Source organism: Schistocerca gregaria, chromosome 1, assembly GCF_023897955.1.
Source record: "Schistocerca gregaria isolate iqSchGreg1 chromosome 1, iqSchGreg1.2, whole genome shotgun sequence".
NCBI classification, from domain to species: Eukaryota; Metazoa; Arthropoda; class Insecta; order Orthoptera; family Acrididae; genus Schistocerca; species Schistocerca gregaria.
Window position 1 is genome coordinate 129,070,294 of NC_064920.1, and position 25,755 is coordinate 129,096,048.

The following is a 25,755-nucleotide window of genomic DNA, read 5'->3' on the forward strand; positions in this document are numbered from 1 at the left end:
GGGATCTGACATTCCACACTCCAGTCCGTAGAACGCCAGTTTTCTTTCTCCTGATAACGACATCCTCCTGAGTAGTCCCCGCCCGGAGATCCGAATGGGGGACTATTTTACCTCCGGAATATTTTACCCAAGAGGATGCCATCATCATTTAATCATACAGTAAAGCTGCATGTCCTCGGGAAAAATTACGGCTGTAGTTTCCCCTTGCTTTCAGCCGTTCGCAGTACCAGCACAGCAACGCCGTTTTGGTTAATGTTGCAAGGCCAGATCAGTCAATCATCCAGACCTTTGCCCCCTCAACTACTGAAAAGGCTGCTGCCCCTCTTCAGGAACCACACGTTTGTCTGGCCTCTCAACAGATACCACTCCGTTGTGGTTGCACCTACGGTACGGCCATCTTTATCGCTGAGGCACGCAAGCCTCCCCACCAACGGCAAGGTCCATGGTTCATGGGGGGGGGGGGGGGGGGGGGGGGGGGCAAAATTATTACGTCAGTTAAAAGAGTAGCAGTTGGCTGGTTTGGATTGCTGCCATATAAGTTTTCATAAAATCAATGAAAGAAAAACATTTTTGATACTAATCCCGGAATATTCGCCTTTAAAATTTGGACACATTTGCATGCATTCATGTTCTGGGCATATTTTTTCTACTGTGATGTTACTACCTCAAAAACATGATTTTGAAAAGGTTTAAGAGGCTCTTCAGGTAATGAAACTCTCTGTCCACTCATATTTACATGGTATAAGGGAATCAAAAGAAGTTGTTAGGTGATAAATTAGGGGAATTAGGACAAAGAAACATTGATTTGAAGTTTTTCTCCCTCAAATAGTCCATTGTTAGCATGCTGGCATTGTCATGGCAGAGAATGATTCAACATTTTCAGTTGTTTTTCCTGATGACTTGTGGCAAACAATCTTTGTACACTAATCACGATTAATTATTCTTTGATCCTCTCAAGCAGCATTTCTTAATCTTTTCAGTAAGAGGAATCCTTTTCAACAACCATCTTTGTTTTGGAACCTGTTTATAAATTGAACATTTGTAGAAAAGATAATTTTTAAATAATATTTGCTTCCAGAAATAATTTCAAAAATAACTAAAAGTTCTCAAAATAACCTAATTATAAAGTAGCATAACCAAACAAGACAACTTTTTATGAGATGAGTGATATTGGTCCCTATTTTCCCAGATATTCTTCATATTAGACTTTATTTTAGAAAGATGAATTCTGGTGATAGGTTTGGCAAGAAGTGTGTTTTTTGTTGACAAAGCCTGAGAAAACTGTTGTGCACTCATATGTAGTTGCAGATGGTAAAAATACCGATCAGGCCTTTTGCGATAATTGAGGACATTTATCTGTTTTTCCTTCTTCCAATAGTAAATGATATGTTTATCAATAAAAATATTTCTATTCCTCTCTAGATGCACTCAAAAGTTTTGCACTGACAGTAAATGGATTCTCAATCTACAGTTAATTTTGATGTTTAATCCACTGTCCAGTTGGAAAAAAACTGATTACAAACTCCATTTAAACTTACGGGTGCTGAATAACTTCTTCAATGAATGTCGTCCAATGAATTTCCTCTTTATTTCACCCGTTCCTCTTCTAAAAAACCTTTTATTGGTGTGAAGCAGTCGAACTGAGTTCAAACTGCCCTAAATTATATCTTTTACTTTGAATCCAGAATATTTTCATAAGCAGTAAATACATTTAAATTATGTTTATTGATCATATTGTGTTCCAAAGAGAAAGCAGGCACCTTGTTCCTCTGCTCAAAAACATGGATTAATATCTTTCGTCAGGGTTACTACCCAGCTACATAGTTCTGATTTTACCATCACCTTAGTGGCCTTAAGACTGGGTCCGGTACAACAAATGAAGTTGTTACTCCTGTCCCAGACAGTGTGTCAGTTTGTTCATTACCACTGATTCCTGATTGACCTACAACCCAAGCATGTTTACCATGATGCTTTCCCCTAGCCTCACAAGTGATTCATGGCACTCTGCAACAATGTTTGATCTCATTGTAGCACTTACGTAGATTCTCCACTGTGCACACCCTGGTAGGAAATATCTCTGTCTGAAGTAGCTTGGTGAGCTTTCCTAGAGAGATTACACACTTTAGTTTAGGCTGTACCCCGTATACTTTGGCTTCAGCACATTCACCCGTTTTTAACTCGTCAGTGAACAGACTATGTCTCCTGAATGGTATTGTCATTCATTATTCCACTGCTCCCTACTTCCAATTGTTACTCTCAAAAGTTTATTGAAGCAGCTCGAAGGTTCTGTGCAGTCAGCCGGCATTTCCCTGATCATTCCTATCTTTATCACATCCATTGTATTAGTGTGCAATTCTGGATAACCTAAATGTTTCCAGTTTTTAACCTGTATGCCCCTGCCGCTACCTCCACAAGCTCTTTTGCAGCCACCTTCTCTTGTACCTCATTGTACCCCATTGTAATCAAATAAATTATCATAAGTTTTATTACAGAGGTGAACATCTGACACATGTTCCCAGGGCCTAGACTGCAGTTTTTACCAACAACCCTTTTGCTGCAAATGAGACCACCTTTTCCTTAGAACATATATTGTTTGTGTGCGGCGTCCATGTTAGTTGTGCTAAGGGCTACCCTTAGGTACTTCACTACCTTAACTGCTGGTAGAGTTCCATGGAAGAGCTCATGGTTCAAGCACATGCCCTTGATATGCTTCCTCATTAATGGTGACATAACAATTTTCTTGGAACTTACACTTAGACACTGTTTCTTGCACCAGTATTGAACAGCGTTCAGAGTGAATTGTGCTATTGTTCTAATAGTACTTGCAGATTTGCCAAGTATTTCTATGGCTAAATTGTCTGTATATCCTTGCAAAAAATAAGCTCTGGTGTTTAACTATTTTATGAGTTCATTCTAGCTTCCACGGTAGTGGAGGCAAAAGTCCTCCTTCAGGAAACCCTCTTGTGGTGCTGACCGCCATTTTCTCATTCATCATTGTGGTTTGTACCTTTGTCTACCAAGCACTGTCTTAATCCACCAGTTAATGATGTTAATGCCATGCGCTTCTGCAGCTCTAACCATGGATTTGAAGGTCATCTTACAAAAAGCTTCCTCAGTATTCAGCAAGACACAGAGAACAATTTTCTGAAAGTGTAGAGCTTTTTCCACCTCCTAAAAAGTTTGCAGTTTTGCATGATTTGTTCAGTTGAAATGTGTGTTGTTTTCATGTAGAGGAACCTCAGTTAACCTCCTTTCACTAATATAAACATTAACCAGTCCTTCTGATGTCTTTATGATCGTCCTCTGTCCTTAGCCTCAGTGTGACTACTTCTCCTAGGCATTGGAATGAAAACAATCTTCACTGTCTTTGAAGCATTAGGAATGACCCCTGCTGCTAGACCGATTCTGAACAGACTATATGGGTGTCTGGTTAATCTCTCTCCTGTTTGTTGTAATAGAGCCAGAAATATTCCATCTGAGCCTGGTGACGTACATGATTGAAATGTTCCCACCACCACTGGATTTTCCTAAAGTCAGCACTATCTCTGACATATCTCCAGTTCTCCTGTTGGTTACCTGAAAACCAGTGTGTCATGGAGACTGAATCTTAGTCTGTGTTATCTGCAAGAATGCACTGAGAGAAGTGTGTCTTACAAAGCAAGTCCAGCATCTCATGCCTTGTTCTTGTATACTCACTATCCTCCTTTCTCTGAGTGCCTCCTGGATTTGCTGGTATTCTTGTGAAAGTCTAGCCCTAACAGCTGCACTTTCTAACTCCTCACAAAATACCTCCCAGGATGATGGATTTGCTAGCTTAATATCAAGATTGTCTTTGGCAAGGACTCTGATATTTTGCTCGTTGTCATTTCCTTCTGGCAAAGTTGAATATTCTTCTTTAGAAATTCCATATTATTGATCAACCAATCTACATTCCTGTTTGTGCACTTCTTGGTGACTGGATAGTTTTTTAAGTATGAGTTAACAGTGGCAGACATCACTTCATCTGCCATTTTCTCAAGGTGCATGGGATTTCTTACCAAAGTTTTAACTTCAGATAAGTGTGAGTATAAGTCTTTGCTATATGAGTCCAAGTCTATTTTTCTAAGATTCCTATAGACCATGGTCAGTTTAACACCCATTTCTACTGCAAACATTATATATAAGGGGCATTAAGAAACCAGTTCCTGTATGTTAAAAATATTGACTCTTGATGTTGAGACACTTGTCCCACTGTGTCACAAGGTAGTAAATGACTGTCTCATGAAATTCCTGGGGCTGCGATGTTAACCAGTTCCCCACGTACAGCTGGACGTCTTCGTCCGAGGTGAATCGTTTGCCTCTCAGAGCCTTTTTAAGGGAACCAAAAATAACGTAATCAGAGGGAGAGTGGTCCGAACTGTTTGGAGGGTGGCCGAGAACCTCCCCTTTGAATTTCTGCTGGAATGTCACGACTGTGTTGGCCATATGAGGCTTTGCAGTGTCGTGGAGCAGAATGACCTCATGGGTGAAATTGCCTGGTTTTTTGAGAATGAGAGCACTTAGAGATGTGTAAAAGACTATATAAATAATTTCAAATCTTAACAAAACTTTTTCTGACTGACAACTGCACAAAGTGATAAAAGCAAGAAAAAGATGTCACTTTCTACAGTTTTGCTGTTCGTGCAGTAAAACTGCCACATCAAGCTAGGCATTTTAATTGATTACTTCTTTACTGCTAAATGTATTCCTGACACATTTTTCAGACAGTATTCACATATGCACTAATTGTACCAAAAAAATTAAATCAGTGTAAGACACTTAGTTCAGGAGATAAGACGTCATAAACACTGAATCCATGAGAAACTACCACATCGTGCAAGACATTTAAATTTATTACTTCATCACTACTGACTATGAGCAACATTTTTCACGTACAGTAGCCAAATTTTCCACTGAATGTGTCTACAAAAATTGTGTCATTGTATGATGCACAGATCAGAAGATATGATACAAATACTGAGATATGTGAAAACTGCAGGATTTTTTAATTTACTATTTTTTTGCTACTAACTCTGTTCACAACACTCTTCACAGCCAGTGTTCACATATACCACTGAATGTATGTAGAAAGATACATAATTTTAAAACACACATTTCAGGAGGTATGTCATCATAAACGTTGAGCTGTGTGAAAATGAAACTGCAGGGGGAATTCATTATAGATACAGGTAAAATATGTGTTCAAATATGCATGAAATATGTTAAATATGAGTGAAATATATTTCACGTGTGAATATGCATACAGTGCCTTGGGTAAAAAGCTCTCCCGAAATCCATGGAAAGATTTCAGTCAAGTTTGGTACTCTGTAGGCATAATAACCTTCAGCCTCCTATTGGGGTGAGTGTAATAACATGAAGAGAGAAGGGAGGACAAGGAGATGGACAGGCAGCAAGAGGGAAGGACGGGATAGGCACAGATAGGAGGAGGAGTAGAAGAAGATGGACAGATAGAGAGGAGAGGAGGAGATGAACCAAGACAGGTGGAGGAAGAGACAGACAGAGTGATGGGGAGGAGAGGATGAATAAACATAGAGAGAAGAGGAAATGAACAGAGAAAGGGAAGGGATGGAGATGGGTAGAGAGAGGGGAAAAGGTGGACATGGACACAGGAAAGAAAGGTGAGGAGATGAACACAAATAGGGGGAAGAGGAGAAGGTGGGATGGCAGAGAGAAGGGGTGGAGGAGTGGACAGAATGCTGGGGGGGGGGGGGGGGGGGGGAGGAGGAGGAGGAAGGGGGGAGATGAGCAACATGTCTGTTACGGCCTAAAGTCAAGTGCTGGCATGCCACTCTGGAATGAAAGAGAAGAGACGGCTGTGAGAAGAAGTCAGCCAATAGCTCGCTGACTGACCAGTCTCCAGGATGACAATGCGATGGTAGTGGCCTCTATATGAAGAGGACATAAGTACTGCGTCCAACTGGTCGTAGCTCAATTGAAGAGTAGTTTCAAGATTAGCAAGTTCTATAGCATCATCGACACTAGTTACTTTGCTGTATGTTCTATGTAGCTCAAACATAGAATTCTTGCTTATTTTGTATGTTGCCCTTTGCTTGTGACGCATCTGTGTAACACAAAGTTAAGTATTGAATTTTTTTATTTCGTAGTAAAACTTGAAACTAATTAATATGATTTGTTGAATTGTTTATCGACTTGAGAAATCAGGTTTCCTAGACACCCCATATTTGATGACTAGGCTAGATTTAACAATGTCGCTGCAATCAGAAATTGTATACTCTGCTATTCTGTAGTGCACTGTCTTTCTTGATCAATCCATGATAACAGATGTACGTGCACTCCAATTCATTGATTGTTCTCTGACAACATGTGACATCACCTGACAAGCCTCCCCTGTCAATGTGTATTGCCTACCTTTGTTCAAAGTTGTTTATCTTCCAAATGGTGCGTTTCTGGACATAGGTTTATTACCAAATATCGCTGTCCTGAGTCCCCTTCACAACACGTACAACTGTGTAATAGGAATTGTGAATACTCTATAGTATACCAGGACAGGTGAAATATAGATAGTGAGTAATCATAAGGCTTGTTACTGAACTTGTAGAGGTATTACCAGAAGACAATTTTTCATGCCAAGATGGTTATTGGCATTGAATGGAAGACAGATTCATTGTAAATGTTACCTATTCTTACATTTCAAAATAGAACACATAACTCAATAGTTCTTGTGATTTTTTGGTCTGTTATGTGTGTGTGTGTGTCACCTATCATAGTCTACAAGAGAGGATTCCTTTCATAATATAGCGTGATGGGCCTGTTATGGTAACTCAAACATTGATGGTTCAGTTGTAATGATATGTTGTTATCTATATTAGCTCATGGGAGAGAGAGAGAGAGAGAGAGAGAGAGAGAGAGAGAGAGAGAGAGAGAGAGAGGTGGGGGCAGGAGAGAGTATGATCAATATTAGAATAATAATAATAAAAAAAAGAACTAATTAGTAAAATACTGAAATCAACATATTTTTTTATTTTCAGCTTATGCCTAGCACTGATGATATTTGTCAACTATGGAGGAGGCCACTACTGGTTTTTCAAGCATTCCGTATGGAACGGTCTCACAGTAGCAGACCTTGTATTCCCATGGTATGTTTATCTGTTTTTTATAGTTACATAAAACCATTTTTATTAATTCTGCTGTATAGTGTTTTGTTATTACTATCAAAGTCATAAGCTTCTGCAGACAAATTGTGGTCTTCCGTTGTTCCTGTGAATGCTCTAAGGTAACATTCAAATGGTATATGATGTACTGTTTGCTCTTCAATGCAGTCACATTCAGGAGGCCATTTCCATCCCCGTTGGTGCAGCAGTACCCCGTATTTGCCCCAGTCAGTTCCGATTTGATTCAATATACACCAGTCTTGTCAGGGTAGATGAAAACCTGCTGGTCACTCTCAAGAAATGTGAATCTATTGCTTCAAGGAAGTGTGTTCCAGCCATTGAATGTTCCAGGCATCTTGCATGTTGAAAGGACTGTCCTATAGGTAGATTGCTGTGCACCATGCCCGTGTGTGGGCGGGCATTGTCTTGCTGAAATGTAGGGTAGTAGACGTACGTGCATCTGTGAAAAGATCTTTGTGCAAACCATATAACTACCGGACTGTACGTTAGCAAAAGATCTGGCAAAGAACCTGAGGAAATTCTCGTCCTCTGTAAAATTGTTAAGTGGGTGTAAGACTTCCATGTAGTCACTAATTGACCCATCTGGTGTGGCAATTGAAGATAGCAAAAGGAAAGTTGAAGTTTTAAGTTTTGTGTTTACGAAATTGTTCATGCAAGAGAATCATACAGACATACTGCCATTTAACCATCGAACAGCCTCTCATATGGACAACATAGTACTAACTATCTCTGGCGTAGGTGTTGTAACTGTGACCAGAGCGGTCACGGGGTTGCAGAGGACGAAAGTGCGGCGGGACCGAACAGGAACTGCCCGTGCACAAATAAAACGAACAGGAAAGGCCGGACAAGAACGCCGACGGATGACCAAGCAAGACCTTACGAACAAGAACATGCAAGAAGCAATGGGGTCACAAGCGAAAACCTCACAATTCCACCTGTACACGGAAACAAAGTAAAGTAAACATGCTGACTGTAGGCACTCAGTACTGGAGTAGGGAAACAACTGAAAGAGTTGAAAACAAATAAGTTGCCTGGTCTGAATGGAATCCCAATTTGGTTTTACAAGCAGTACTTTACGGATCTGGTCCCTTTCTTAGCTTGCATATATTGTGAATCATTCACCCTGTGCAAAGTCCCAAGTGACTTGAGCATAGCACAGGTGACTCTTGTATGTGAGAACAGCGAAAGAGTGGACCTGCAGCTGCAGAATTGCAGACCGGTATCCATAGCATTGCTTTGCTGCAGAATCTGTGAACATATACTCAATTTGAATATGATGGATTTTCTTGAGACTGAGAAGCTTATGTCCATGAGTCATCACGGATATAGAGGGCATCACTCTTTTGAGGCTCAGGTTGCCCTTTTCTCATGTGGTATGCTACAGGCTATGGATGGGGAGCCGCAGGCAGATTCTGTATTTCTAGGTTTTTGGGGTGCAATTGACATAGTTCCCACTGTGGACTGTTGTGGAAAGGGGGGGGGGGGGGGGTAGGGGGCAGGTATGGAATGGATTCATGAATCATGGATATACCAGTGTCTCTGGGGGCTTCTTGGGTAATGGAATCCGGTATGTTGTCCTCGACAGCAGGTGTTCTTCAGAGACTATGGTATGATAAGGGGTGCCTCAAGGAGGTGTGATGGGGCCACTATTATTTTCTGTATACATTGGTGATTTGGCAGACAGGGTGAGCATGGTGGTGCACAGTTTTTTGGTGATGATGCTCTATGGTGTGCAGAAAGATGTCAAAAGTTGAGTGACTGTAGAAAGGTGTGGAATGATTTGGACAAGGTTTCTGGTTGGTGTGATGAATGGCAGCTGGTTTTAAATATGGAATGGTGGATGAGTAGGAGAGCAAACCCATAATGTTTAGATGCAACCTTGGTAGTGTTCTGGTTGGTACAGGCATGCCGTTTGGATGTCTGGGTATAATGTTCCAGGGCAACATGGAGTGGGGCGAGCATGTGAGAATTGTGATAGAGATGGTGGAATGGTCAAGTTCAGTTTACTGGGAGAGTTTTGGGAGTGTGTGGTACATCTGTAAAGAAGACCACATGTGGGACACTACTGTGAGCTGTTTGAGCGTACTGGAGGTGGACATTGAAGCGATCCAGAGATGGACTACTAGATTTGTTACCGGTAGGTTCGAACAGCACATAATTGCTACAGAGATCCTTCCGGAACTCAAATGAGTGTCCCCGGAGTGAGGGTAACATCCTTTTTGAGAAACACTGTTGGAGAATTTGGAGAACAGTGACTTGAAGCTGACTGGAGAATGATTCTGTTGCTGCCAACATATATTTCACATGAGCACTCTGAAGTTATGAGAAAGTAGGGCTCATACAGTAGCATATAAACAGTTGTTTTTCCATCACTCAATTTCTGAGTGGAACAGTAAAGGAAACGACTAGCAATGGTACATGTCTAGTAATGGTATGTGATACCTTCTGCCACACATCATGCTTGTGGCTTGTGGAGTATGCATTTAGATGTAGACACATCTTCAGCCTGGAATTTCATTGGTTGGAGTAGCACTGTCTTCAGTGATGAGCCCTGCTTCAAATTGAGCCCTGATGACCATTGAAAAAGTGTCTGGAGGTGTCCCAGACAGTGCTAGGATACCAACTTGACTGTCGATCACCATTCGGCAACAATTAGCAGTAATGGTTTGAGGTGCCATTTCATAGCAAGACATCTTTGATTGTCTTCTGCTTTGCCCCTACAGCACAGTGGTATGTCGACGATGTTTTACATACCATTTTGTTGTCCTTCATGCCAAGCCATCCTGCACTTACATTTCTTCAAGATAATGCCCACCTCACATGGTGAGAGTTTAGACTCCTTTTGTTTGTGCTTGCCAAACCCTACCTTGGCCAGCAGGGTCACCAGTTCTCTCCCAAATTGAGAACTTTTGGGCATTTGTGCTGGGCCCTCCAACCAGCTCAGGATTATGATGATTTAACACGCCAATTGGACAGAATTTGGCATGATATCCCTCAGGTGGACATCCAACAACTCTGTCAATCAATTCCGAGCCAAATAACTGATTGCATAGTGGGCAGAGATGGACAAACTTGTTATTGATGTGCTCAATTTGTGATGCTTTTGTTTGTCTCTACAAGTACATCAGATCTACCAATTTCTGTTCCATACAGATAATTCCTTTGTAATGCTTCGTGTCTTTTGTCTTAGAGTGTATATTCAAGAGAGAGTGGTGCTAGGAAGAAAACTTTGGCAGTCCTGGTGGTATGTGTGCTATGTACTCATAATTTTCTTGAGAGAAAAATTGTGCAATATGTGTAAAACAAAGGACATAACACAGTGGGTAATAGCCTACAATAATGAACATAAAAGAGGCAACATTTTATTGGTGCTCACTATATTATTGGTTTATACAACTCTTTTACGCTTTTTTGAAGAGGCCTACATATTTCTAATCTTTCTCCTTAAGTTATTGAAAGTATTATAAATCCATCTTTGTAACTACAAGAAAATGCGTATATTTGTCTCCAAATAAAATGGTTGTGGTAGTTAGTGTTTAACGTCCCGTTGACAATGAGGTCATTAGAGACGGAGCGCACGCTCGGTTTAGGGAAGGATTGGGAAGGAAATCGGCCGTGCCCTGTCAAAGGAACCATCCCGGCATTTGCCTGAAATGATTTAGGGAAATCCAAATAAAATACCATAGTGGTCTGTAGTGAAACATATTTACAATCTGGCTTACTTTCTGAATCTAAAACCAGTTCATGACAAGAGTGGTTGATGTTGCTTACAATATGTTATGTCCGATTTTCAGTCAGACCAGGAAACACCGTCTGTTTGCATGTTTTAAAGTATTCTCTCATTTGGCAATGTTGCTTCTGGTACGATAGTTGCAAGATGAGTTTAAAATATCTTCACTTATTATAAAGCAGTTACGGACAAGGTGGTCAGACACCTGACAGATTATCTTGCCTGGAAAGTTCATACATCCTGTATAGGAGAAGGAGCAAACACTTCAAAGTTCTCAAGTCAACTTGTTAATAAACCCAAAAATGCTTAAAAAAATAGAGAGAGAGAGAGAGAGAGAGAGAGAGAGAGAGAGAGAGAGAGAGAGAGAGAGAGAGAGAGCAAGTTGGCTTTTAGTTACAAAATTTACCTGACCCGTCAGATCATAAAGCCTGTAAGGAGAGAATAACGTGCTGTTCATTGTAATTTAGAGTTAGTAAGATGTTCAGAAATATAGAAGTCCTCACAGTTTTTGTCAACTTACCTGTTAACTTACCCCACAGATCTCAGAATTTGCTAAGGAAAAAAGCTAAAACTTTATTTGAAAATTGAGGAATTGTCAGGAGGGAATATCACTTCAGGAAACTTGTGGCAACCCTGGATGATCTGAGGACAGATGTGGTGGCACCTCATGCAGGTTGTCGCTGCCGTGGTGGTGGTGGTGGTGGTGGTGGTAGTACTGCTGGCAATAAAAAGTGTTGTTTTCAGTGTTGTTACTATTAATTAGAGGGAGAACCTCATGTTCACAACTGTTGGTCGATCCCCTGTCGTACTGGGGCTGAGTGACATGCCCATCATTTTTAAATTTTCCCAGTGCATCCCTTTGTCCTCCACTAGAAAGTAACTGGTTCCAAAAGCTACAATAGTGTGTATACTTTTATTTGTGCCTGTCAGCAGTAGTGACATTTCTTCTGAAGGTAGGTACTGGCCAGCAATTCTGTCTCATAATTATGTAGTTTTATTAAGATAATTTTCTTTTTGATACTAAATACACCTTAGGTCACTTCATGCCTGTTATCAGACTGCTGTAACACACCTTGGAGGTGATATGTTATCAGTGTGATCGGCAGTGTCATGAAATAATGAAATATAATTGGATGATAAAAACTACTCACCAAGAGGTCACTCGTGAGAGTTAACGAAATGTCCAAGCTTTCAGAATCAGCGATCCATTCTTCTGGCAACGGGGTTGAGGGAGAAGAAAGAGGGATCAAGGAAAATGACTGACAAGGTTTAAGAAATGGGGAGGATTATAGAAAAGTCGCCCCAAACCTGGGCCAGGGTAGACATAATGGATGGGATGAGAAAGAAAGCTGTCCTCCTCATCCCATCCAGTAAGTCTCCCCTGACCCACAGTTCTGGTTGACTTTTCCATTGTCAGTCATTTTCCTTGATCCCCCTTTCTTTCCCTTCAACCTGCTGTTGAAGGAGGAACCACTGGTTGCAAATTTCATTAACTTTTATGTGTTTTCTCCTGCTTTACAGTAATGTTATTTAAATATCTGGGTATAATGTTGTAAAGCTATATGAAATGGAATGAGCATGTGAGGGTTGGAGTAGGAAAGGTAAATGGTAGACTTCAGTTCATCTATAAAGGAGGCCACATATAGAATGCTAGTGCGACCTATTCTTCAGTACTCCTCAAGTGTTCGGGATCGGAGATGCTTTGGGAACTCAAATGGGAACGTTTTTACAAAGATTTTAGGGGGAGGATTTTAATTTGCTCACTGTGTGACAAGCTAGCCCATATTTTATGTAAGTGGGCAGCCAATAACAAATTCCTGTGACAGTCTTGTTGCTATGTTTCCCCTTTCCTTAGGTTTTACTTTCTTATGTCATATTTTCCTTCTTTTCCTGCTTTCTTTGAGTGTGAGCTTTAGTTTTCTTAGGTCTGTCCACATTTGTTCCTTTTAATGTGTGTCAGGGCGCTGATGACCTCAATGTTGAACGCCCATAAGCCCCAACACACCACCACCACCAGGAACCCATGGAAGAAAGGCAACACACTTTCCAAGGAACACTATTGAGAAAATTTAGAGAACTGGCATTTGAAGCTGACTGCAGTATAATTGTGTTGCCTCCAGCATACATTGCTTGTAAGGACCATGAATATAAGGTACGAGAAATAAGGGCTTGTATGGAGGCATAAAGACAGTCATTTTTCCCTCATTTATATTTGTGAGTGGAACAGGAAAGGAAATAACTTGTATTAGTATGTGGTATCCTCCACAACACATCGTTAGGTGGATTGCAACATATCGGTGTAGATGCAGATTTTCAGAAATTAATAATTTTTGTTGAGGTATAAAATAATGAATGGCACAGTAATAGGCTCTCCAGTTGCACAAACCATAGTAAACTACTTCTCAAAGGACTGAAAGTCCCTGTGCATGGATGGATTAAGTTTTGTATGGTTTGTGTGTTTCCTATAAAGCAGTTAAGATTAATGCTAGGGAGTGGTTCCTTCAAAAAGGACAAGGCTGATTTCTCTCGGTGTCCTAGTAAGATCTATAATTCTCATGTATAATGACTGTAGCTATTCTGCCCATTCCTCATATGAATTCAGTTGAAGATTTATGCTTATAACACAGCAGACTACAAAGACCTTAACAATTACTACTCTCTTTACAGCTCTTAATCTAAAACACTTGTCGTTATCCAAGAAATGATTCCCAATCATCTTGCAAGTATGTGTGCAACAGTATAGACATATAATTTCCATTGTTTGATTTTCCATTGTTTGAGTATAGCTACTCGAAATTTAACATATGTTGGATGCTATATTAAACAGCTCTTCCTAAGATGCAAAAGTGGATATACAGATTGAGTATATGTGCTGATACAGAGATTGTAAGAATGACAGGCACCACTGTCTGAAAGTAGATTAAGTTTCAAGTTTATGTAGAAATTCAAGTATTTGCAGCTTGTAAGTGTGATTTGGTATACAATGAATTATAATTTTTCTGAAATGAAAAGACTCAAGTGAGAAACAAATGTTTCTTTAATCTGTGAAATACAGTGTGCTCTCTCTCTCTCTCTCTCTCTGTCTGTCTGTCTGTGTGTGTGTGTGTGTGTGTGTGTGTGTGTGTGTGTGTGTGTGTGTGTGTGTGCACGAGAGAGAGAGAGAGAGAGAGAGAGAGAGAGAGAGAGAGAGAGAGAGAGGGGGGGGGGAGATAATGAAAACATACATCTTTTCTACAGTTCAGTGCAATAAAATAAGAGTATTTGAAACCATTTTCTGTTGACAGGTTTATGTGGATAATGGGTTTGAGCTTGGCGATATCTCTGCGCACACAATTGCGCTCCAGTAAACCGAAGCTCCATGTCCTTGGACACGTGTTACGTAGATCACTTTTCCTTATTGCCTTAGGAGTAATTCTGAATTCATGTGGCAACCATGGTACAAAACCTGATGTGAAGACCCTGCGGCTGCCTGGAGTGTTGCAGAGGCTTGGTGCCTGCTACATGGTGATTGGCACAATAGAGAGTTTACTAATGTCACGAGAAGGGGCATTCAGGTAACTCACCGCATATATTTACAAATTTCTAGAAGACTTTTCCAGGCTAGAATTTTGATCTACATTTTGTGATGTGTATTACGTAATATACCAATGAATTAATGAACTACAGAGACTTTGTTGCTTGTGTACATAAGAAATACTCGTCACTGTTAGTGTTGTATATATGACATAAAAGTTTCTTTTGTTGTCAATGATATTTTGCAGTTTTATGATTTTTCTGTTGAAATTGTATTTAATGATGATCTTTACTAATGATTACATCTATGTCTGAGAGGAACATAAGTTTTTGAATAGTGTACAAATAAGAAAAACTAATTTTTCACTGGGACTTAAAACCTGCTGATTGATAAGAAAGTACATGATATCTTGGAGCAGCAAGGGGTCCACTTTGCATGTCGTGTACATTGAGGCTTGCCAGACAACAACAACCAGAGAATTCATCCTCACTTTTGAGGGGAGATTTGCTTCCAGAGAAAGTCAAAAACATAGTAATCTGTTGTGATGTAAAACCATATTTTCCATCTCCAATGTGGTGCTTTCAGTGACAATGCTTCAGGCATGTGTGTTCCCATTGCATGAACAACCCAATTTGTGGGGACTGTTTTTGGCCATTTTATGAAAAACATGTGAGGAACCATCTTTCTGTCTATTGCCTAGACAGTCATCTTCCTCATTCTCTGAAGTATCCTACACTAATTAAGGAACGTAAAACTAAGGGATTTTAGGTCTTCGGTTGCCTCTTGTGTTTTGAAACTCAGAAAAGGTATGTTCAGTTGGATCCTGTCCCAGTTGTGTAAACTTTTGCCACTACTGTCACCAGGTCATTGGCTGCATCTTGAGTATTTACTCCCTTCATTGCATCAATGTTTACCTATCATAGCTAAAACCTCTCTTCTTGTGGTTCCTGCAGCACCGTCTTTGGGGACCTCATCTGTCTGCTTCTGACTGGAGAAGGTGCATCTTTCCCTAGCATCTACTAGTGACAGGGGTCCATTTAGGGAATCGTGTCTCTGTAAATCTATGCACCAGCAAGCTGATACCATTCAGTGGCTGAAGGGAGCATGGATTGTGGGTCTTAGAGCTGCACGCTCACCTTCAGTCCCTATCCTCTCAGTGGACAAGCCCTTGTAGGAGTCCTAACCCTTTAAAGTAGCTAAGGAGAAAAATAAATCTTGGAAGAAGGCTACTCCTGTGACCTCACACCTTTGGACACAGAAGCAGTGTTTTTCAATGTTATTCCCCTCTCACCAGTGGCAGACAGTGATCATGGAGTGGTCCCTTCACACCCAGGATGCACTTAATGTTTTAATTCAATGGAACAGCATAGAATGTTACTGTCACCCACTAGAAATATAAGTTATTGTCGTTCTGGTCTCTGATGCTCTCCAATAAATGCATTTCATTGATGACCATTCTCCATCCGTTTCATATTACTGTGCCTTCTGTAAGAACCATACTGGAGGCATCTGTACATTGTTCACATGCATGTCTTCAGTGGATGGATTCCTCTCCATACACCAATGAAAGCATTGACAGTGCTATCACAAATGATCTCCAGGCATCACAATTTGCAATGTTTCTTTACCTCTGAGTGGGGCGTGTAACATTCCTTGAAATGGCCACAGTAATCTGAGAACCCTCTCTCTCCTCTATCTCCTGCTTGATTATTTCAGTCAGCCTCTCTGGGGAAATTCAACATTGTTCTTTTAGATTCCTTCTGATTGACCAACTGTTTTCCAATCTTTATCTGTGTTTCCTCACTGATGGTACACCTACTCAGTTCAGTGCCACATCTTTTTGGCATCAATCTTGTTGTATACAACTTCGTACACAACGGTAAGGAGAGGTGGGCTGCAGATTAGTGCAAAACCTGTTGTCACAGGAAAACTGGCCAGGAGCAGAAATGATTGGCGAACAAGTTAACACAGTAAACAGATTTACTTAACTTGTATTTTTCCAAGCTTTCGAAAACTCATTACAAATAATGCAGCAAAAAACTATCAACTATCAAATTGTCGGCAAGGAAGAGATTCGCTGTACTAAGGGTGAACGAATGTGTTGTAGCGAAGAGGCTCCAAGTGCAAGTGGGTTGAGTGGCTGCCACCAGCCGTACTATATTGCTGTGGCAGAGGGCACTTGTGGTCTTGGCTGCTGGAGGTGTGGGGGGCAGCAGGTGCGCACCATTGGGTGTGTCAGATCCCGCATAGCTGCTGTCAGTGTCAGACAGAAAGTTGCAATTCCATTGCCAACTGTGACACCCATGGGGTGGTATCGATACCTAACAGCACAGACCTTACGATCTCTTCCCCCAATCTCATGGCTTTACAAAAATGGTCACTGTATGAAAATCTTTGTGGCAGTCATTACTTTCCAGTAGTTCGGTCATTTCCTTTCCACCACCCAGTGATCCAGTTGCCAAACAGTGTGTTCTCTGAAGAGCCATTTGGCAGTTGTATGTCTCTGTCATCACTTTCACCCCCTCTTCATCAGATTGTATCAACAAGGTTGTTAGAGTCTTGTAGCACAATTGCAGCACCAGGCCCTGTTTCAATGCAGAATCAGATGATCCAACAACTGAATGTGGCTCATAGACTCCACCATCTACTCAGGGTCTTCAACTGAATTGTGCCATGAATTGTTTTGCAGAGGGTCAGTAATGCCGTCATCCCAATCCTTAAAGCAGGGAAAACTCAATGTCCATTGACAGGTACTTACCAATTAGTGTCACCAGTGCACTCTGCAAATTGCTTAAAATGATGGTAGTGTGATGGTGAAACTGGGTTCTCAAATCATGGGGCCTTTTGTCCCCCTATCAGGGTGTATACTAGGAAGTACCTCAGTACGGTCCACAACTGACTACGTGGTTAGATGAAACATCTCACTGCAGTCTTTCCTGTCTCAAATATCACATTTTTCTTACCCTCCAAGATTGGGGGCTTCTAAGGCTCTGTACCAATTTTTACTTCCCAGTTTTACGTCACCAATCATTTTGGGTAGCAGTTGGGATGTCGCTCAGCTACCCACAGGTCCAAGAGAATGGCATCCCTCAGGGCTCTGTACTGGGTGCTACACCTTCCATTATCACCATAAATTGGTTAGCGATGTCTGTTGGACCAATAGAAAATACTGGGCTGTAATTTTACTAGTTTTTGCATTTGCTGTAGCTTTCGATCTGTATCCAAGGCCAAATGCCAGCTCCAAGGTGCCGTCCAAAGGGCCCTGCCATAGACTCTTCCCCATGGTTCCAATATTCTTGTATGAACCATGCATTTTTATCATACCACGGTTCATCCTGACACAGATAGCTGCTTAGCTACCCAGCACTTTGACATTGTTGCACAGTTATGTTGGCACTCCTCGTTGATGAAAAGCTTACCCTGCTGCCCAATATTCATCAGCTTGAGAATAGCTGCATGGAGAAGCTAAACACTCTGATTCTTTGCTTATTGCTCTTGGGTTGTGGGTCACACTATTCTACTTTGTATTTACTGGGTTCTGCTTTCATCTGAACTGGATTGGTTGCCAAGCTAAGACCCAGCGGCACTTTTGGCTTTGAAATTGTTGACCCCATCACATCATCATGAGTAAGATTGGCCACTGGAACCAGCTGGACTGGTCCCATAGACAGTCTCATCTGCGAATTGTAAAACTTTTACCTTTTCCGGTATATCCTATGTAGTTCATAGGTGTAGATACCTAACAGAATAGGTGCCAAAACAGACCATTGCTGCAACCCTCAATTCATAGTTTGTGGTCATGTTGTATGTCATTCATATATAACTAGTAGCATCCATTCAGACAAAAAAGATGCCAAGTGTTCTGTAAATGTGCGGGGCATATGTCGTTCCGTTTTGTGGTTAGTACTGGAAATACTACAGCATTGTAAGGGTTGCATGGGTCCAGCAACAAAACTGTTGTTTTGGCTAAAACAGAACTGTTTATCACTAACTAGGTGTATGAGAACATCTTCAGTAGGTTTCCTTTTGTGAAAACCACTTAACTACTAGGGAATAGTTCATGGCATTCAAATGACTGTTCTTACTGGAATTTGACAAGTTTTTCCAGCACTTTGTAGGGGCATTATAGTAACGCTATTTGTCTGTGTGATGCCACCATCACAGACAAGATTGGCAATAGACCTAGGGCACCGAGTCAGGATTCTTCCCAGTTTGGGCACAAATATCATTAAAGGGGCTTACTATTGTGATCCTCAAACCGCGTTTTATTATAAGTAGCCGGTAGGTATTGTTGTCTTTCATATGGCAGAAATGATAGCATATTGTAATGGAAGTTACTGGAGGTAGTGACAGTATTTTTACCAGAGGCGAAGTGCTCTGCAGCTCAGCCATTGAGAATGACTGTAGAAGGGGATGACTGTCATTGGAATTTAGATCCTTTGTGCTAGGCAGCTGTTTGGTGGAGCTAGGTGTTAGATTTTGTAACATTTGTTCCATAACACAATTCGTAGACAGTGACTTCTAATGGTGCAATATCAAGTGTTTTTAAAGCTCTTCACATTCTTCTCTACACTTGACATTCTAGTACCTTAGTTGTAGAGTTGCACAGGTTTTTCCAATTGTTCTCGTTTAATTTTTTTTTAATCTTGGTTTTCTCTTGTATTTTTTTCAGGTTAATGTAATTTTGTTGGGTATTATGCCTCATATATTTTCCCAGTTTTGGGTATTATGCCTCATATATTTTCCCAGTTTTCTCTGATATTTGATACCCCACCACACAAGAATAGCGGGCACACAAAGGATGTACTTTTCTTTTCCAGTTGGATAGTTGTGTCACATGAGGTAATGAAAAGCTTAGGTCTATTGCCAATCTTGTCTGTAATGGTGGAGTTATTCTTGTGGGTGTCTGTCATTCAGCAGCATTAGGTTTACGTCTTCTAGGATAGTCATTAATAGCTCACCGTTGCAATTCTCACAGTCATATCCCCATTATGCGTGATAAGCTATACAGTCCCTCACAACAAGCAGTGGATAGCCAAATTGTACTAGTGGTACAATATCAGTGCCTGATACGAGCATGTTCACTGTTCTGTAGATAGTATATTCTGGTTGGATTCTGAAGTTTGTGCAGCTTGTATGTCTTTGTTGGTGCAGTTAAGTTTAAGAATATTGTAAAGAATATTTTCAAACAATGGAAAATGTAACAATATTATGAGAAGGAAAATTGCCACTCACAATATAGTGGAGATGCTGAGTCGCAGTTAAGCACAACAAAAATACTCTCACTGTTAAAGCTTTTGGCCATTAAGGCCTTTCCCGTCAACAACACACACACACACACACACACACACACACACACACACACACACACACACACACACACACGACTGCAATCTCAGGCAACTGAAACCACACTGCGAGCAGCAACACCACCAGTGAATGACGAGAGTGGCGACTGGAAAAAAATGGGGGTGGGGGTGGGGGTGGTATGGTCGGAGTGGCAGACAGTGTTGCAGGTCAGAAGAATTGTGTTGTTTATGTCGAAGTTTGCAGAACGCTATTCTTCGATAACTTATAGCCCACTGCATTTTATAATTTTAATTCCCCACGAGGCTTTATATTTACTCCTGGAGTAAAATTTTAACTTCCAAGTATACAGTTTCTTGGCTTTTGGCTTTACAGAAAACCATGTTCGTCTTTTATGTTGTTTAAAATGATGATGCAGAACTTATCATCCTTAGTTTTGGTGTATATAAATAGATGGCTTTTATTTTTTTCCAAGTGTGTATTCCTTATTATTAGCTTTTTTTCAATGCTATGTGGATGTAAACCTGATTGGAAATTCTACATGACAGTATTGCAGAGAATGAATAAAGAATATCAGTTTTAAAATCTTCACGTAGCAAGATACGAGGGTACTTCAAAGTGTAGAGTCTATAAACGAATATTATGCAAAGGACTGCTTTCTTATTTTGCATTCCTTATCTGGACAGGATATGATAAAACAATTTCCTTAAGTACAAAACTATGTCCATTTGAATAACATGCTGCAGTGCTGCACGTGGTCATGTGATGCCTCACTACGCATGAAATTCCAAGCAGAAATGCGTCGAAAGGTGTATGAGCAGAGCAAACATCATTGTAGTTGCACATGCGCAGTAACACCTACTTTCTGGTGCTTTGTGGCAACTGTTTAAATGAACCTACATCTAACAGGTCACGGGAAAATATTGCTGATGGTGATTTGAGAAGTATTACTTTCGAAGTAAATGAATTACATTACGTGTGAGATGACTTTCTTAAATCGGAGAGTGTTTGACTCTCATTCAAAACTTAATACTTTGAGGACCAGCTACTTAGAAAAATTTTGGTCCCAGAAGACCAGCAATTTATGTTATTATTTAAAATTTTACTGACACATTTGTGTTTGATATATCTTAAAGGGTAACACACACAGAAAAGGACTAATATTATATTTGAAAGCTTAGCTTTGCATGTAGCTATACTTTCTCCATATTAATATATATCAACCATCAACTTTTCCTCTTTGGGTGTTAACACTACTTAGCAGTGATGTTGCTATTGGCTGACTACATCTCATGGCCTAAACTACGAATATCTGCTGTTATAAGCTGGTAAGAACAAGTGAAATGAGCTATGATTAGCTGATAAAACCACATCACAATCTCAATTACAGTGCTTCAGAAACTAATGTGCTCTGTTTGGTGGAATTTGAACTTACATTTTTGTAGTAAGATAATACTACATGTTGCTGTGAGTCAAAGATCTCTTCAAAAAACTTTTTTTGTGGTGTTTCATATCCTAAAGTGCCGAGTGCTCTACACCATTCAAAGGATTGATTAGTTTTACAACTGTGAGGGAAAGTGTACTGTCGCTGAACGGGGGGGGGGGGGGGGGGGGGTTGAGTTGTTTGGGGGAAGAGACCAAAATGTGAGGTCATTGCTCTCATTCGATTGGGGAATGATGGGGAAGGAAGAAGTCGGCCATGCCCTTTCAAAGGAACCATCCCGGCAGTTGCCTGCAGTTATGTAGGGAAATCACGGAAAATCTAAATCAGGATGGCCAGACACAGAATTGAACCATCATCCTCTCGAATGTGAGCCCAGTGTGCTAATCACTGCACCACCTTGCTTGTTACTGAACATGGGAAAAGAGTATTTTCATCCAGAAAAATTGTTTATTTTTGACCAGGAAATCAGGGGATTTTTTTTTTTCATTTTGTTTGACAATGCTGTGTTAAACTATTTTCTTTTCAGCCATTGATCAAAGCAACACTTGCCTGTCAGTATAGATTTAATAAAAAAAGATACATAAATCCTCCTTGATTATGATTATCTTTAGAAGAAGTTATTTTCCCAGATGTAGAAAACTGATGAAGATATTTGTAATTTCCCTTTGTCCTGTAACAACAGTTTCATAAGGCCTACATTTGTCAGACTTTTCATTAGGTTTCATTTTAGTCTTACAAACTGGTTTCAACAAACAAATTTAGATAATAAACAGATGCATTATAATAATGGTATCTTTCCATTCTAGGTATGGACGCTACATAGTACTATCAGATATTATAGAATCCTGGTGTCAGTGGCTGGTGGTGATAGCTTTGGCTACGGCCCACGTTGCTATCTCACTAGCTTTACCTGTTCCTGGCTGCCCGCGGGGCTACTTGGGACCTGGTGGATGGCACATGCATGGACAGTATGCCAACTGCACTGGTGGAGCTGCCGGTTACATTGATCGTCTCATCCTCACTCCGCAGCACATGTACAAGAACCCTACATGCAAGTCCATTTACCACAATGATCAAGTATATGACCCGGAAGGTTAGTACAACTTGCAGCAATCGTATCAACAGAAAAGTGTGATACTTGGTGTTTTATGTTGAGCTTCACATTCCGAAGAATGTACACACCTGTATCATGCACATTGCGAATTCTGCAAGTTCATCTGTCAGAGGCTTAGCTTTGTTGATCTGCCTGCGGGGTAGCTACGTGGTCTCGGGCATCTTGCCACGGTTCGCGCAGCTTCCCCTGTTGGAGGTTCGAGTCCTCCCTCAGGCTTGGATGTGTGTGTTGTCCTTAGTTTAAGTTAGAGTGAGTTGCATGTAAGGCTAGGGACTGATGAACTCAGCAGTTTGCTCCACTAGAACTTACCACAAATTTACAAATTTTAATCAGTTTCTTGTGCTGTAGGGATCATTCATCAAATCACACAAAATGCATGCAGATAGAATTTTATTTTACTTTCAGAATATCTGCCAGTAGTGAAAATTCTGTAACTACTCATAATGATTTTTTCCTCTCCAATGAACCACCAATAATGGAAAAAGAGTAAATATGTAAAACAGTTTATTTCTTTGTTTGATATAGCAGGAACATAAGCTATCCACTTCTTCTTCTTCTTCTTCTTCTTCGTCCTCCTCCTCCTTTGCTTGGCCCATTTCTTAAGAGGATTGGTGTTGTAGTATGTGCAGTGTTAGTGTCAGGTGGTTGACAGATGCCATTACTGATGCCACCATTTCCCCTGGGATGGAATTTGTGTACCCCATCTGTTTGCGTCTAGAATAAATCTCATGTTCAAGTGGGAGGACATTTCCTAGATATCTGCATAGTGTGTGTCTGGCACTGGACATTGGTACCAGCCTAGTGTTTACCTAGTTGCATGTGGAAACTGCGTAAAAACCACATCCAGGCTGGCTGGCTCCCTAGCCTTCGTCATTAATCCACAAGGCAGATTTGATTCAGGCAGGCTCACTTCAATGTACCCTGGAAGCTCCGTGTTAATGCTTCAAGTTGTCCAGGCTGTTTCATAAGCTACCCACTATCCTTATATTAAATGGAAAATATAAATGAAGAAATGAGTAAATGGGTTGAACTTCTGTGCAAGTAAACATTTTTCTTTGCTCTTCTAGTTTTTATTTTTATTTGCTTACACTGTTCTGATGATTATTTCTCTTAATAATGATATGACGAAAAGAATGGTTTCTACTCACCATATACCAGAGATGCTGTGTCGCAGATAGGCACAACGAAAAGACTGTCAGAAAGTAAGCTTTCAGCCAACAAGGCCTTCAATGCAAATAGATAGCATACAGACACACTCACGTAAACACATCTCAAACACGCATGACCACAGTCTGTCCACTGAAATTGTCTTATTCCCCAGCTCTTGTTTTTCATCCAGAAAATTTGTCTTTACAATGTGCACACTTCCTTTAATATCAGTTAATTTTATAGTAATTCAGCAGAACTTTACTGTAACTGTTGTCATAGCATTTGCATCCACTCCACTTCCAAGTTCTCGCACTATCTCACACTTTACCATCGCTCCTGTTTGTTTTTCTCCTCGTCCTCCTCCTCCTCTTCCTCTCCCTCCATTGCCATCACCGTCACCACCACCACAACAACAACAACAACCACCACCACCACCACCACCACCACCACCACCGAGACAAGATCCCTACGTAATGCATAATAATCCTTACTCAGTTTTACAGTACAGAATGTGCTTTCTTGATAATTTTGTGTTCTTAGATTTCGTCAGTAGCTTTTCATATTTGACAATATTACTCTCTTTAGTAATGCAAAAGAGTAAATGTTGTATGAAATTGCTGACTTTGATGTCCATTAAGACTTCAACCACCTAAATTTGTGTATCTGAGACTTACCACAGTGGTGCCATGCTAAGAATACTGGACTCACATGAGAGAGAACGGCTGTTTGGATCCCCTTTTGGCCTACAAGGTTTTCCGTGGTTTCCCTAAATCACTTATGGTACATACCATGATGGTTCCTTTGAACAAGACATAGCAGATTACCATTCTTATCCTTTCCTAATCTGAGTTAGTGTTCCACTGTAAATGATACGATTGTCAATAAGACATTAAACCCTAATCTTCCTTCCTACCTGTTCTTTAAATTGTGAACCATGAGTGCTATGTCTGACATGCAATTTCTTCATAGAGGGTGCTGTCGTGGGATCATGTAGAGTGTAATGTCATGTCAATGTGGTTTTGATGGCAATGAGGGAGAGGTAGCACTGAGGTGGCTTCCAAATTCAAGAATGTAAAATTACCAAGAAAGCACATTCTGCTTTCCAGAACTTTATTAAATGATCATTCCATTTTCCACCTTGGCTGTATTATGTTACAGTTGTTTATTTCACATCAGCTGATTTCAGTGATGTGCCATTTTCAAGTGTTGTAGAGGGCTTTGGTGATAAATCCAATGATGCATAGGATGCTGATTGGAAACATCACGTGGCTATCCATCCCCTGAAGTCGAGAATGTTCTTGTAATAAAGGTGCTTTATCCATAAGAATTCAAATGGTCTACCACTGAGTGAAGCACCACTGCTGCAGTGTGTTTGTCTTGACTGCAGTCAGTTGTGTTCAGTAATACTGAAATTAACTATTTACATTTCTGCAAATTAACATTCCACCAACAGACGAAACATACTGAAGTTTACAATCCATGGTGATGTGGAGTGAAGATAGACTGTTACTAATAACTAATAAATATGTGTGCAGGTTGCTGTCATTTCACAATTTTATTTTTGTCTTTGCAGGTATACTTGGAACCTTGACATCAATTCTAATGGTGTACCTAGGAGTTCATGCTGGTAGAATCCTGCAGTGTTATAACTACACCTTTATGAGAATCTCCCGCTGGTTGTCATGGGGAGTGGTTACTGTGAGTCCACAAAGTCTATTGTAAAAATAATATTTTGTCCATCCATCTAACTGTCTATCATGCTATCATTTATATATCTGTCTGTTGTTCAAAGTTAGCTTAGTAGCACAGTGTAGGCCAGTGGCCATTCGTCTATGAGTTGGCAATAGTGAACTCGGATGCGTCTGACACACTAACAGTTGCGGAAGAAACAGTGGTTATTACCTGTTTCTAGGTGCACAGTCTATATTTGCAAGGGAAAAGAATAACAAATGTAAGGAAGAATTGTGGGAATATTATGAAAAGGATAGATTGCTACGTATCATAGAGTGGAGACATTGAGTCACAGACTAGCACGGCCAAAAGGTGTGCTTCTAAAGTAAACCACACACACACACACACACACACACACACACACACACATTCATGCAAGGAGAACTCACACACACATGACCATTGTCTCTGGCTGCCAAGGCTGGACTGTGAGCAACTGTGTGTAACAGAAGCAGCAGTCTGGTTGGTATGGGTAAGGAGGAGGCTGGGGTGGGGAATGGGAGAGATAGCGGACATGGTGGTGACAGGGTAGGGCAGTTAGACAGATATCAGTGAGGGGGGAGGGGGTAAGAGGAGTGAAAAAGGAGAGAAGTA

General features: G+C 40.7%; 1 protein-coding gene across 1 annotated transcript in view; it reads left to right on the forward strand.

The window, feature by feature from the left end:
• Positions 1 to 25,755, forward strand: part of LOC126334812 (heparan-alpha-glucosaminide N-acetyltransferase-like) — a 92,978-nt gene that overhangs the window by 43,384 nt on the left and 23,839 nt on the right. The window contains exons 6-9 of the mRNA XM_049997453.1: positions 7,029 to 7,136; positions 14,187 to 14,456; positions 21,974 to 22,260; positions 25,004 to 25,128. Of these exons, the coding sequence (XP_049853410.1) occupies positions 7,029 to 7,136; positions 14,187 to 14,456; positions 21,974 to 22,260; positions 25,004 to 25,128 (790 nt within the window). The remainder of the gene's footprint in view (positions 1 to 7,028; positions 7,137 to 14,186; positions 14,457 to 21,973; positions 22,261 to 25,003; positions 25,129 to 25,755) is intronic.